General features: G+C 39.9%; 1 protein-coding gene across 1 annotated transcript in view; it reads right to left on the bottom strand.

Annotated features, from left to right (window-relative positions):
- Positions 1–10,356: 10,356 nt before the first annotated feature.
- The window catches only part of LOC307123506 (uncharacterized protein), a 38,287-nt gene continuing 32,850 nt past the window's right edge, over positions 10,357–15,793 (bottom strand). The window contains exon 6 of the mRNA XM_079812053.1: positions 10,357–11,096. Coding sequence (XP_079668179.1) covers positions 11,074–11,096 — 23 coding nt within the window. The 3' untranslated portion in view covers positions 10,357–11,073. The remainder of the gene's footprint in view (positions 11,097–15,793) is intronic.

Below are 15,793 nucleotides of genomic sequence, written 5' to 3'. Positions count from 1 at the left end.
AGATCACATGAGGGCATGGGAAACACATGACAATGCAACATGACAAAACCAGGAACCAAGACAGTGAACATGACACTCAAACATAACGTGATAAACTAAACCATGAACAATGAACATGAACCAACACACCATGTGACAGCTGGGTTTCTCTCAGAAACTGATGGTTTGGCTTTAACACACTGACAACATTATATTCAGAATTATATTGCAGAATTATATTGCAGCTGAACGTTATTTGCTCTATGAAAGACATTGACAAAGACGAAAACTGAGGACATTCAATCTATAATTTTTTTGTTTTGCCAAACACACATTATAGTTTTGGTTAGTTATCGTTTTTTTTGTAATGCCTCATTTTTATTTTTATTTCAGCATTCTTTTTTCAAAAAAATTCTTCATACGTGTTTGAAACGACAAGAGTGTGAATAAACGGCAATTATCATTTTGGGTTGAACAAACAAATGCTAAACTCAACAAATGTAAAGAATACAACTTAGAATACAGACTAAATATTAAACTTGTAGTGAATGTGACATACATAATTCACCCTTGTTGTTAAATCTACACTGTGTAACTTTTTTTGTTTATTCCTAGCTAAAACACTTAGTTCTTTCAAAAATATATGTGCTCATTAATGTATATTTACTTCTTTTAAGTAATAAAGTATTCTCGTAAGTTTATAATATGCCATTGAAAATACATATGGGTGAGGGGTTCGAATGCGTGTCGCCATGTTGAGCCTCCATCTTGAAAGTACATTAGCCAAAGAGGGACATACCCGTAAATTCAAGCTTCGCCTTTGGCGTTTTAACACTCGATGGCACCGTGTCGAATGTGGACGAGGTCGAACTGGAAGCCATGTTAATCTTGGACTAAATCGGCCACCGTAGGAGTTAAAACGAAATCAGAATTGAGAGGAACAGAAACTAAAATTCACTGGATGGTCATATACCTTTTCACCACTAGATGGGGGAAAATATCACACAGTGGAGCTTTAAATATGGTTCTGTACACTTGCTGAGTATTAATGCAGCTCCTTATTCTGCTTAACTGTTCAGGGATCGCGGTCCCTTTAAGATGTTCTAATGCAGGTTGACGTAGGTTGACACCCCCTGAAAAGTGTTTATGTTTTTGGGGAAAATAAACGACACACATTTGTGTGCTCAACGTGAGAAGTTGTCGTTGATCATTACAACAATTTCCACACCGGTGACCCCGAGTTTAGTCTGCTGGACGTATCCAGAGTAACAACACTACCATGACCGTGAACGCACACAGTAAAATCCCCAGAGTTAAATTAACACTGCTCAGAGAACATTTGGTCCCACTCTACAGAGTGTTAAAGTAACACTGAATCAGTGTTAAAGTTAATGAGATAATTAAGAGATTAATTAAGTGATAATTGACCATTAGTGGTGAACACCTGATGATAATGAGCAAAATCACTGAAGGAAAGAGAAAAAGAAAAACACAAGAACTACGACTGACTATTAAAAAGACATTAAATCTCTGAAGATCTCAGCAGAGGAGGATTAAACAACTCCACAAACAGCATTACCAGCTTCACACATTACTAACCAGACTGACTTTATTTCTATCAGATGACTACAGAAGCTCTTATTGAGGTTTAGATGTTGATGTTTTATTGAAAATTAAAGTTGTTTGAAGTTACCATTATTGTGATTAGTGTTTGCTTTAATTGGGCTCTTGACCCTTGACTTGCTAACATAAGTTTTTCTCTGGCTGCTGTAACTGTTCGTTGCGGTGAAAATGGCAAGAAAATCTTGACGCTTGTTGTTTATGATACAGTTGTTATCATCATATAGTGCCTTATTTGCTGATCCCCTGAAAGTCATTGATTATAGGAGCATTGTGATTCTAGGGCAGAAGATCCAGCAATGTTATCATCAGAGAAACTAAACAATTATCAAAAAAAATTTACGTAAGATTTGTACTGCGGTTTAATAACACATCACACAAAAAGCACTTCTAACTCCTGCGAGTTTTACTCACACACAGAGATCAAGAATCAGCCTATGAATCTCAACAATGGTGACATGCTTCATGCCACAATGCATTCTGGGTGCATTACGCAAAACTCATCTATGGCTCCCAGAATGCATTGTGGCATGAAGCATGTCACCATTGTTGAGATTCATAGGCAGATTCTTGATGTCTGTGTGTGAGTTCATCTCGCAGGAGTTAGAAACGATTAGTGTACAATCGGTTGCAAAACTTATTCAGCTTTTCTGATTAAAACATTGTTGGATCTTTTCTAAAATCACAATAAAAAAAGTGAATAGTATATTGCTCATACTCAGTCATAAAATCAATGAATTAAATCATTATACAATGATCATATTCTCATCATCGAGCAGCCGACAGCATCTGATTGTGTTTACTCTTGCTTTTCTTGCTATAGCAAACTCAGTTACTGCAGCCAGAGAAACACTAATGTTAAAAAGTCATCAAACTGCCCAACTAAAGAAAACACTGATCACCATGATGGTCACATTAAAAACTAACAATTTTCACAACAAAATCAAACAAAACATTTGTTAATTCTCAATAAGAGACGTCTGACAGAAATAAAGTCTGTCTGGTTAGTAATGTGTGAAGCTGGTAATGCTGTTTGTGGAGTTGTTTAATCCTCCTCTGCTGAGATCTTCAGAGATTTAATGTCTTTTTTATAGTCAGTCGTAGTTCTTGTGTTTTTCTTTTTCTCTTTCCTTCAGTGATTCTACTCATTATCATCAGGTTTTCATCACTAATGGCCAATCATCACTTAATTAATCTCTCAATTATCTCATTAACTTTAACACTGATTCAGTGTTACTTTAACACTCTGTAGAGTGGGACCAAATGTTCTCTGAGCAGTGTTAATTTAACTCTGGGGATTTTACTGTGCAGTCACTTTCAAAACCCCCCGAATTGACCTATCGGTAAGCCCCTCCCCTCGAACGCAGATGAGCCAATAGCAGTCGAGTATCAGTTGCGCTGGGACCGGAACTCGGACATCTTTAGGTTTCAGCGCCATAGAGAAACATTGGAAAATCCGAAGCTCTCATCGGTTTGATGGTGTTTATGCTACAAAAATGCTAGAATGTCGTGCCTGAGGTACTGTAACACTGATTCCAGTGATCCTGAGAGGATTTTCTGTTTGTCATACTCTCGTTAAGTTACGATTAAAGTCCCTGCTAACATACAAACCGAAATAACTAACTGTTCTCACGTCATGTGACACTGTAGGTCAAAAACACGAAGGTCTACGTTTCAGTGCCTCTCCATATTAAACTGGTTATATGTAAATTAATTTAATTTTAGATATGTTTAAGGTCTACATTATCTCCTATTTTGATGGGTATTATAGTCTACGTGTAGTGAAAGGAAGAGCTCGCGCAGTTTATCGGAGTTGTTTTGCAGATACAAAGTTTCCCAGTTATTAACGGCACCCTCGAAAAGGCATACGGTTTGTATATGTTTGTTTACTGTTAGTTGTATGAGTGTTTTTGTGTAATTTGCTGTGTATGTTAATGGTAATGCAACGGAGAGTTTGTGAATGAGACGTTAATGCGCACTTCTTATGCTTTGTTTGTTCAGCTCTTACGATGATTTTTTGGAGTGAAAAAGGACATAATAAACTTGATAAACCATCAGTAAAGTTTGGCCATCATTCGGACGGGGTATACGCTACAATCTGTGTCCAAAAACATCTTGGGATAAGGTTTTCACACTGACAGCTGTTATTGTAAGATATAGCAACGCCGTTTGTTTGTCCGAGTTAGCAACAGTAACTAAGGGGGGCGGGGCTTACCGATAGGTCAATTCTGGGAATCATCGGCTTCGGCATGGTTCGCGCAGACCGAAGCGCAATTCGCGTTGCGTGAGATCACCACGGATACAACTAAATACTACTATGTTGTGTCAGCTCTCGGAAATACGACAGCATCCAGAGTGGTGAGCCTTATTACAAATCCTCCAGAAACTAACAAGTATACAGCACTCAAAGCCCACGTGTTGAAAACATTTGAACTGTCAGACACTGAGAGAGCCAGCAGGCTTTTCTCCCTTCAAGGACTGGGTGACAGCAAACCATCTGAGCTCATGGATCGCATGCTGGATCTTTTAGGTGTGCACAAACCCGATTTTCTGTTCACCCACCTTTTCCTGCGTCAGCTGCCTTCCCAAGTGAGAGCTGCACTAGCTAACACTACAATCACTGACTGTCGGAGACTAGCTGAGGAGGCCGATAAGTTTTTCCTGGCGAGTCAGGGACATTGTGAGTCCACTAGTTTTCCTGCGCACATCGCTTCGGCAACACAGGATGACTGCACACTCACCGCTGCCACCATTTTTCTGGCCCTCAACAACCTTCAGGCTTGTGTTTCTACCATGCAAAGTTCGGAACCAAGGCCAACAAATGTCGCCCACCATGCAGTTTCGGCGGGTCGGGAAACGGCAGGGCAGGGCCGCCGCGTAGGCAGGCTGCTTTTAATCCGTGACAGCGTCTCCGGACAGCGTTTTCTGTGCGACACGGGAGCACAGAAGAGTGTCCTGACTGCATCCCGTTTAGACTTGGGGACGGACAGCCATGGCCCCCCTATGGAAGCTGCCAATGGTAGCCCAATCCGCACATATGGCACGAGGTACGTCAAATTGTGTTTTGGAGGACAGCATTTCGGCTGGGACTTTGTCACAGCTAAGGTTGCTTTTCCCCTCCTCGGGGCTGATTTTTTGTGTGTGCTGAGTTTGCAAACATGGATCGCCTGGAAATATTCCGCCGATCCGACAGTCCGTGGGCCTCACCTCTTCACATCGTTCCCAAACCTGGCGGCGGCTGGCGCCCGTGTGGCGACTACAGGCGGCTTAAAGGATTAGTTCACTTTCAAATAAACTTTTGCTTATAATTTACTCACCCCCTTGTCATCCAAGATATCCATGTCTTTCTGTCTTCAGTCGAAAAGAAATTAAGATTTTTGATGAAAACATTTCAGGATATTTCTCCATATAATGGAAGTCAATAGACCCCAAACGGTTCAAGTTCCAAATGAGAGGTTCAGTACAGCTTCAAAAGAGCTTTAAACCACATCAAACGGTACCAGACGATCAATAAGGGTCTTATCTAGCGAAACGATTTGTCTTTTTTTTTTTAATAAATAAAGTTTAAGTTTTATAAGCACAAAACCTCTGTTCAGTGATGCGCGCTTGTGACGTCACGTAAAACGCAATTACGTTGAAAAGGTCACGCTAGACGCAGGCGCAAAGACGTTTGAATATGTGGATACGGTCCTCCTTCCGCTCATTTGTAAACACTGACTCGGTACTTCCGCCTGCGTCTAGCGTGACCTTTTCAACGTAATTGCGTTTTACGTGACGTCACGAGCGCGCATCTCTGAACAGAGCAAGGTGCTTATAAAACTTAAACTTTATTTATTTTAAAAAAATGACAGATCGTTTCGCTAGATAAGACCCTTATTGATCGTCTGGTACCGTTTTATGTGGTTTAAAGCTCTTTTGAAGCTGTACTGAACCTCTCATTTGGACCTTGAACCGTTTGGGGTCTATTGACTTCCATTATATGGAGAAATATCCTGAAATGTTTTCATCAAAAATCTTCATTTCTTTTCGACTGAAGACAGAAAGACATGGATATCTTGGATGATAAGGGGGTGAGTAAATTATAAGCAAAAGTTTATTTGAAAGTGAACTAATCCTTTAACGAGGCAACGGCACCTGACTGATACCCAGTCCCGAACATACAAGATTTTTCAGCACACCTGGCTGGCAAGGTGATATTTTCCAAAGTGGACCTCGTACATGGATATCAGGTGCCGGTACAACCACAGGACATTCCCAAAACAGCAGTGATCACACCGTTTGGTCTGTTTGAGTTCCTGCGCATGCCTTTCGGCCTTAAAAACGCTGCACAATCTTTTCAATGCCTCATGGACTCTGTTTTGTGGGACCTGCCTTTCCTTTTTGTGTACTTGGACGACATCCTCATAGCTAGCACGTCCAATTCTCAGCACCTGGCGCACCTCCGAACCCTTTTTGAGCGGCTTAGCCAACATGGACTTAAGCCGCGTTTCCAACGCAGGAACTTTCCCCAGGAACGAGGAACTTTGGGCTGGTACTGTGTGTTTCGACCGCAGGGTCTAAATGAAGTTCCGGGTAAATATTTCTCCCTCCAAACGGCCCTGCTCCCGAGGTAGTACTTTTTCAAAGTTTGGGTACTTTCGGGGGTGGGACTTGGGCGCTGAACATGCTGATTGGTTGAAATCACGCAGCATTGTATTTCAACCGGCATTTTTAAAAGTCTTTTGCGAGGTTCGTTCGTTCTGTATTCAGTAAATATCAGTCTTGCTCTTTCTGTCTGATGGCGCGCGTTCGTCTCAGCAATCTCACGGTCAATGTCCGTAATATATATAGCTGATAATAACATACGTTGTCTTATTTTAAATCTAGCTTTACGAGCTTTCAGAATACGCTTTAGTATCAGTGTTCAATATCTCGTCTCTTTTCCGCCGTTTTGTTAATGACCTCTTTATTAAACCAATACATAACTACTCCTTGTTATTGTTGCAGACAGAATCGCGCAAAAGTGATTACTGTCCGTCTCTGACTGGAGGAGCAGTCGTGCGCAGTCCTACATCACCGGACTAATTTGCCTAATCTTCCCTGTACTTTAGACCGCAGTGGAAACGCAGACAGTAGCAGATCTGGGGGGAAAAAAGTTCCTGTAAAAAAAGTTCCTGGTACAAATTGTTCCGGGTCATTTTTGGTAGAAACGCGGCATAATTGTCAACCCTGCCAAGTGCCAGTTCAGTCTCCAACATTGATTTTGAAGGCCGATATTTCACCGCTTTTGTGGATAACAAGCCGCTGACATTCGCTATGGCCAAGGTAGCTGAGCCGTGGTCCACTCGCCAGCAGCGTCATCTTTCCTACATTTCGGAGTTCACCACAGACTTGCAGCACGTGGCCGGTAAGATCAACTATGTGGCGGATTGCCTATCACGTGGTGTGTCACGGGCAGTCCATCTGGGTTTGGATTACGACGACTCAGACCACAGACCCGGGCATGCAACTCCTAAAGACCTCGGCTACAGGGCTGCAGATCGAGGAAGTGGTTTTCGGTGATGCGGGCACCATCCTCCTGTGTGATGTCTCCACAGGTAGTCTGCGGCCGGTCGTCCCATCGGGATGGAGACGACAAGTTTTTGATGCTATCCATGGTCTCTCTAGCCTGACAAGCCATCAAGATGTTGGGTCTGGAAACTCACCATTGACAGGGCTCAATCCGAGGGGCGGGATAAACGGTTGTCTTTCAAATTCCCACTGCATGCAATTGGATAGCGCCATGAGCGCCACAACCAACCAGAGTGAAGAAGTGAAGCCGAGCTAATGTTAGTTGATAGACTAGATAGATGGTAAAACTTCGAACATATCTTCTTTTCTTAAGAATAACTTCAGTGCAGTTCTTTGTTCTTTTCTCAAATAAAAGCTTAACTCTTCCAGAGTCGCGGCCAAAGCCGATTCAAAAGACCGCTGTTCGCCAGCTTCTGTGTTTACGAGTAGCACACAGAACCTCTGCAACTCTGCCGGGACGTGCCGTCATTATGTTAAGCCCTGCCCACCGACTCTACACACGCTGTGATTGGCCTGACCAGAGTTTGGTTTTTCCAGCTCTCAGCTCTACCGAGAGTTGCTAGACTACACTCGCGGCAAAATAAATTTTCTGCCGCTAGGGTGCGTCTAGATTTCTAGGCTATGGTCTCTCCCACCCAGGTTCGAAAGCGTCTCAGAGATTGGTTGCAGCAAAGTTTGTTTGGCACGACCTTAAAAAGGATGTTAGAAACTGGGCTAATACGTGTGTTGAGTGCCAACGGGCCAAAGTACACCGCCACACTAAAGCCCCGTTAGAGTCGTTCCAAGTTCCAGAGAGGCGTTTTGACCATGTAAACGTGGACCTGGTCGGTCCTCTGCCCTCATCTCATGGTTTCACGTATCTGTTAACTATGGTTGATAGGACTACCGGCTGGCCACTGACGTCAGTGGTGTCTATCGAAATGACACAGGCATTCATTGGCACCTGGGTTGCCCGTTTCGGCACTGCTTCAGACATATCATCTGAACGAGGTGCGCAGTTCACGTCTGAGCTTTGGGATGCTGTCGGAGTTAAACTCCATCGCACTACTGCATATCACCCGCAGGCTAACGGACTCTGTGAACGTTTTCATAGGTCGATGAAGGCTGCTCTGCGTGTCAGCCTCAAAGACAGCAACTGGGTCGACAAGCTTCCGCTTTACTGGACAATGCGAGGCTTTTCTCACCCGTCCCTACTTCCCGCCATGGCCTTCCTCAGTCACACATTCCCGCTGGACTTCAGACAGCTGGCTATGTTTTCATTCGCCATGATGCTCACAGGGGACCGCTACCCCCACTCTACGAGGGCCCATTCCAGGTTCTGGAGACAGAAAACAAACACTTTGGGCCCTATTTTAACGATCTGAAACGCGTGATCTGAAAAAGTGTCAAAGCGCGAAGCGCAAGTAACTTTGTGGGCGGGTCTCGGCGCTGTTGCTATTTTCCCGGCGGGATAAATGGCTCTTGCGCCCGGCGCAAATCTAAAATGGGTTGGTCTGAAGTAGCTTCATTATTCATAGGTGTGGTTTGGGCGTAACGTGAATAAACCAATCCGAGCGTCATCCAACATTCCCTGTAAAAGCAGGTGCGCAAGTTCCATTATGGATTGCTATTATTATGGCGTATTTACCAGGCGCACGCCAGGAGCGGTTCACAGACGAGGAGACTGATGTTCTTGTAAGAGCAGTGATAGACACAGAAGTTGTGTTGTATGGGGATGGGAGAAACCCACCCAAAATAGCGTCGGTTAAACAGGCGTGGGAGGAAATAGCCACAATTGTTTCATCAGCTGGCATCCCCAGGACGTCGCACCAGTGCCGCAAGCGCTACAATGACATCAGAAGACGGGGAAAGTCCAAGCTTGCCAGCATCAATCGGGCACGCCGTGTAACGGGAGGTGGATCTGCCTCTACTCAGGACCTGACGCCAGCAGAGGACATCGCTGCGTCCACCCTCACCGATTTTTTTTCCTGGTTCTTGACGGACAAACCAATTTGTTAGATGTCCTTATATACATATATGTCTTGCCAGAAGTTGCCACTAATGGGCAAACAGGTCTCCTTAATTATTAGACTACAATTAGCCTGAATAATTTGTAAGCTAGATTTATGCCTATTTTTTCACATCTTCGTGGCACACCACAATGATTTCCGTCATCTCATGTGTTAATATTTTTTAGTGTAACAATTTATGATTTGCAAAAATAACTGTTGCATCTGTGTAGATTACATGAGCAAAGTGTATGCGCGTTGTGCACGCTATACATTATGGTCGAGCATGCGCCCTTAAAATAGCATAATGAACAACGCGCAACGCGCCACTGACTTTAGACTAGGTTTTTTCTGGTCAGTGGCGCAATTGTTTAATGGAACAGCAAAATAGCACCAGGGATTGTTTGCGCCGGAACACGCCTCCTTTTTTGCGCTGAACCGCCCAGGTAGCGCAAGTTCATTAACTAGTTTAGCGACGTGCTTCTGTGGAGGGAAAAGCGCGCTTTGCGCGGGTGCAAAATAGGAATGACACATGCGTCGGTGTACAAAGTCAATTGCGCTGGGTGCAAGATAGGGCCCTTTGTGGTGGACAAGGGCAGCAAACCGGAGAGACTCTCAATTGACCGCCTTAAACCCACTCACTTAAACCCACCCCCTGAAAAGTGTTTATGTTTTTTGGGAAAATAAACGACACACACTCGTGTGCTCAATGTGAGAAGTTGTAGTTGTTCATTACAGCAATTTCCACAAACTCATTAATAAATCCTGTAGAATATTGTAACTAATAACTCATTGTGTTCATGTTAACTACACTCTAAAAAAATGCTGGGTTAAAAACAACCCAAGTTGGGTTGGAAATGGACAAACCCAGCAATTGGGTTGTTTTAACCCAGTAGTTGGGTTAAATGTTTGCTTAAAACAACCCAGTCGCTGTGTTAAAACAAAGAGAAGCGTGATTGGTCACTCAGAGAACACGTCTCCACTGCTCTAGAGTCCAGTGGCGGCGCGCTTTACATGTAAATATTATACAAAATTCCATCACTGGCGAGGAAAGAGTTAAATAAGTAGACTTTGGATGGAAAATTATTAAAATATTTAAAAAATATATCTTCAAATGTGTTTGGAACGATAATCAGGCAAACCTGTAATAACATTATATATGGAATATAAAGTGTGTGTAGTGATATTGATATATAAGTTATGTACACACAGAGCTTATAATGTGCAGGAAAACAATTTTCGAACAATTCCGATTTTATTGTTATTTAAGCAACAGCAGGAAAACAACAGAATAAATCCACACACATCTGTTATGTGCAGGTCTACATAATGCATTTATCAGTAAGAGTAATGAAGTTAATGTAATATGCAGAACACTCAACATCTTAGTTCAATACTGACGTACATAAGCATCGCTGCAAACTGTAGAAAAAAAATGATACAAGCAAACTTCACAGTAAAGAGAGAAAACAACTCTACACTTTATGCTATAGGCTACACACTGCAAAAAATGCTTTTCCTACTTAGTATTTTTGTCTTGTTTTCAGTCCAAATATCTAAAAAATCTTACATTAAGAAGCATTTACTAGACAAGCAAAAGTTTTTGTCTTGTTTTGGGGGAAAATAACTCAAAATTAAGGGAGTTTTTGCTTAAAATAAGGGGTAAGCAAAATGATTATTTTTTTGTCTGAAAACAAGACAAAAATACTAAGTAAGAAAAAAATTTTTTGCAGTGTATTTGATACATGCATAACTTTTAATGCTTAACTAATTTATACTTTTTTAATTTGACTACCAAGCAAACAAAGAAGAAAGAATCTGTGCTGTCCCAGCGTTGAGGTGCAGCTTTAATGTCAATGTTGTCCTCAGTGCTCAGATAACAGTGTGTGTGGTTCGCTCCGCGTGCAGATCCAGTGTTCACTGCGTTTGTAGAAGGCTAGCGTTTCAAGCAGACGTTCACTAGACATGTAAACAAAGAACGATATAATGTGAGACATTGTCCTTATTCTACAGCAGTCATCTTATAGGAGAACAATGTGAGCAAATGTCCCATGATTCATGATATTATCACTTCTTTTTTCAAATAATATTGTATACATAGCACTATATAATAATTTATAATAATCACTGGCAAATTACTAATGTGATATTTAAACCAACAGGATTAACCTCTGGCCTCTTCGGTCAAAAATTACCAAAAAATGTACCAATTGTTTTTAATTTCGTTTGCTTCATCAGAATGGGATGACACTTGGTGACGTTTGTCGCATTAGCGATGTGAACCAGAGATGTTCACAAGTCTTTCATCTGGAGTCCGAGTCAAGTCTGGAGTCTTTATTCACGAGTCCGAGTCGAGTCTCAAGTCATTTTATGTCGTACAAAAAAATTTATATATTCAAAAATCATTTTTTATATATATAAATAGACAAAATATGACCTTTCTATCATCTGTTTTGTTTGTAATAAAAGTCCTAAGATGTAAGGGATATCCAGCCTTACGTTATACTAAGGGCTGTCAAAAGATTAATCGCGATTAATCGCATCCAAAATAAAAGTTTGTGTTTACATAATATATGTGTGTACTCTGTTAATTATTATTTATATATAAATACACACACAAGCATGTATATATTTAAGAAATATTTGCATGTATATACATTTATATAATCTATAATATATATAAATATAAATGTTTTATATATAAAAATAATATTTTTTTCTTAAATATATACATGCTTGTGTGTGTATTTATATATAAATAATAATTATCAGAGTACACACACATATATTATGTAAACACAAACTTTTATTTTGGATGCGATTAATCGCGATTAATCTTTTGACAGCCCTAGTTATAATCCATTATAATGTCAAACAAAAAAACTATTGTCCTGGCAACAAGACAAGTAGTCATTTTCAATACAGTCTCTGAGTGGACACAAGATGGCGCCAGTCACGTTTGTTACACAGCGTTGTTATTGACGACAGACATCAGAAAATAATCAAACCGAACGTTTCTAGTTGTTTCTAGTCAATAGAAAACTGTCCACATGCTGACTGCGACACATTCAAATATGCGCTTTAGGCCTAAGTAATAAATGGATTAGCATCTTTCTATCTCTCTCTCGTGTCAACATTGAGAGAGAGAAAAGTTGTGAAATGATGTATAAAAGTAAAACGTAGAGCTAGGTTTAAAGGATTTTCTTCATGTTTTAATAGGCTGGCGATACAAAAGAGCCACTCGGCTACACCACAGTAAAGTTAATGTCACTAACCTCTGTGGACGCGATGTCCAATAAAAGGACGTTCCTGTGTCTTGAATTGTTTTCCACACATTCTTTGCATCGAGCCGATCTGACACTGTAATAAATCCATATGTGAGAACAAATGGCACGATGGATCCTGTCGTGTTTCATGTAGGGTTGCCACCTTTGGTGTGGCAAAATAAGGGACACCCGTTCACAACCCCCGGTTTTCATTTTTGGGTGAACTGTCCCTTTAAGCAGTCATTCTGAACCAGTAATCACTTTTTTGAATTTCAAAAATGTAATTTTTTTAAATTAATTTACTTAAATTATGACTATATTATCATGTAATTATTTGTCCCATTTTTATCTAAAAATTTTTAAATGTCATAAACTTTATATGGCAGGATTATTGGTTATGTATGATCATGATGTAACCCACCCATAAAATTGAGGTTGTATTACTGTGTATTTTCATGTATTTTTTTTTGCCTAATGCAATTTTTTTTCTATTTTGTTTTTGTGCCTAATGCATAAAATGTTCAGACATGTGGTTTTATTATTTAAATTATTTTGTTTTCGTGAGGGGTGAAAATAAGTGATAATTAAAGTGAGTCGATGGGTGCTGACGTCACATTCGCGCCAGCTCATTGAAGAGATATATGTGAGCCACATGTGCGGCTATCATTAATCTTAACCATCTTCACCTATATTTTTCTAAATGGGTGTCTGAACTGTCTTATTGCATTAGGTAAGTCACTATTGTTTCATATTTTCATACATTTTGTTTTAAGTATGTGTTTGTTCATATAATGAAATGTGGATAATGCTGTTCGTTAATCGGCTATAAAGTGTGCAATACAATACATGTAAAGTGTTTCCACTGTATTTGTATACTTGTTAAACCTGTTTGCACATTTATGTTATGAAATATTGTTGTATGTTTAAAAGTTATTATGTTATATGCATTTTGTGATGGGTGCTGACGTCACATTCGCGCCAGCTCATTGAAGAGATATATGTGAGCCACATGTGCGGCTATCGTTAATCTTAACCATCTTCACCTATATTTTTCTAAATGGGTGTCTGAACTGTCTTATTGCATTAGTTGGACGTTGCATCGCAAGCTCAAGGAGTTTGGATTGTCTCAGCGCTTGGTGACCGTGTTGGATTTGCACTGTGAGAGAGAGAGAGAACCGCGCTGGATGTGATTGCGTCATCCGAGGACTTCGATTTAAGGAGGCAACGTCTCTTTCTCGTTCATTCCTGCAAATACTGTAGGCATTCATACATCCACACAAACTGAACTGAGACACATCCACACAAACTGAACTGAGAAAAATACATTCAGGACTACTGTACACACACATTGTTTTAATTTTTTATTATTGTTTTTTTTTTATTTTTATTTTTTTGTTACTGTTGAACGAAATACCTGGTGTTCAATTGGTGATTTGAAAGGGGAACAAATTATATTCTTGTGATTTGTGCAAAGTGTTAAGTGCATATTGAACTTGAATCCAATTGAAAGAAAAGAAAGAAATCGAGAGAAAAGAAAGAAATCGAGAGAAAAGAAAATCAATGAATACAGTTACTGTTAAGTGAATTGATTTGTGTTTCACTCATTCATTCATTTCATTTTATCTTTGATTGTATTTACTAATACATTTATTTAATTATTTTTTTTTGTTAGTACTGTAAACTACTAAGCGCATACAAGTGCAGACACATTTAACACAAGTGAGAATTATTTATTTATTTTTCTGATTCAGTGCAAGGTGTGAGACCTCGAACCCGGGACTCCAAATACTAGTATAAATAGAAATTAGCTGTATTTGGTGAGCCCAGACCCAAGTAGATATTTTCCTCCTTTTCTTTTCCAATGTTAAATTCGACACTTGGGTTACAATAGCGTAGCTAAATTATAAATTAATAATTACATTTATTAGGCTATAATCTATTAATTAACCTGCCTAAAAAATAATAATTCTGTCTGCCAAGCTCTGTCTGCCAAGCTCTCTGTATGGAATAGTATATTAATATATTATCCATTAAAAAAAAACTATAGGCTACCTTTAGAAGCACAGATGTGTCTGTCACCGCTGTTGCTTTAAGACAGTCTGAGACACTGAAATGCTTCTCATAAAGTGTGCAGTTCGCCTGAGGTTCATCATGAGTTACTGGGCAGACCCATTGATACCTTTTTGATATTCAGTTCTATATCTGGAGATCCTCTTGCGTTTAAACGGTGGACGGACGCACGCGACGCGAGCTCGACATGTTTTTTAAAAAACGCGCAAGTTTACAGGCACACACGGCACAGCGCATGTTCTCGAGACTCCGCCGCTATGACAACAAAGCCGCTAAAACGCAATCACGCACAAATGAGCTCCTGTAGGCTACTACTTGTGAAATTGATTTGTTTATATTTGCTGTCAGTATTCTCCACACTGCAAAATCCTTGTGTGTTTATTGAACTATGTGTGGACCTATGAAAAATACGGAACAAATTGCGTCCCGTATTGGTTTGATACGGAACGCGTCATTTTGCTTGTAAATACGGGACGATTCCGTATTTTACGGGACGGGTGGCAACCCTAGTTTCATGGGACTCTTATGACGCACGCAATACATCCGTGAGGAACTTCTATAACAAGGGTCGATCTAGCACTTCACTAGTGTTGTTTTTGGCGGCCTGTTTTAATTTTAGTTTTAGTCTAGTCTTTTGGTCAAGCTGTCATTTGAGTTTTTATTAGTTTTAGTCACGGTCATACTCTTTTTAGTCTAGTCAAGTTTTAGTCGACTAAAAGTCTACTCATTTTAGTCTTATTTTAGTCAGAATTATCTATGACTATTTTCGTCTAGTTTTAGTCGACGAAAACTGATGACATTTTAGTCAAGTTTTAGTCAATGAAAATTGTATTTTAGTCACTTTTTAGTAATACAATTCTATTTAACCCAGTCAATATAGTATAAGTACGTATTATAGACAAAACTAAAATCTTCTTTTAGCCAAACCCATTTCAAACAATGTTATCTTATTATATTATTGTTACCTTATAGACTCAAGAATACAGACATGGAAGACGCTCTGATTTGAAGTTACAGCATATTTATTTTACCAACTAAACATGTTAGAAGTACACACACATACATTAAAAAAAATAAGATGTCTCTTAAGGCTTGTGGTGTTTTTTCCTGTGATTTTTGTGGCCACATTTCTCCCCATCTTTTTCCACAACACCCGTTTTATTTTCCACTTCAATGTAATAAAAGTTTTTCCAAATGTCTTAATAAGAATAAATGCATATTTATTTTAATAATAGGAAAATAATATCCACATTATTATTTAATTATTTAAATCTGTTTAAAATTAGACCCACATTATAGTTAAAATGTTTTTCTGTCTTG

Source organism: Gobio gobio, assembly GCF_949357685.1.
Source record: "Gobio gobio genome assembly, chromosome: 3".
In the NCBI taxonomy this organism is placed as follows: Eukaryota; Metazoa; Chordata; class Actinopteri; order Cypriniformes; family Gobionidae; genus Gobio; species Gobio gobio.
The sequence above is the reverse complement of the archived record's forward strand: the minus strand, read 5'-3'. Positions and strand labels throughout refer to the sequence as shown.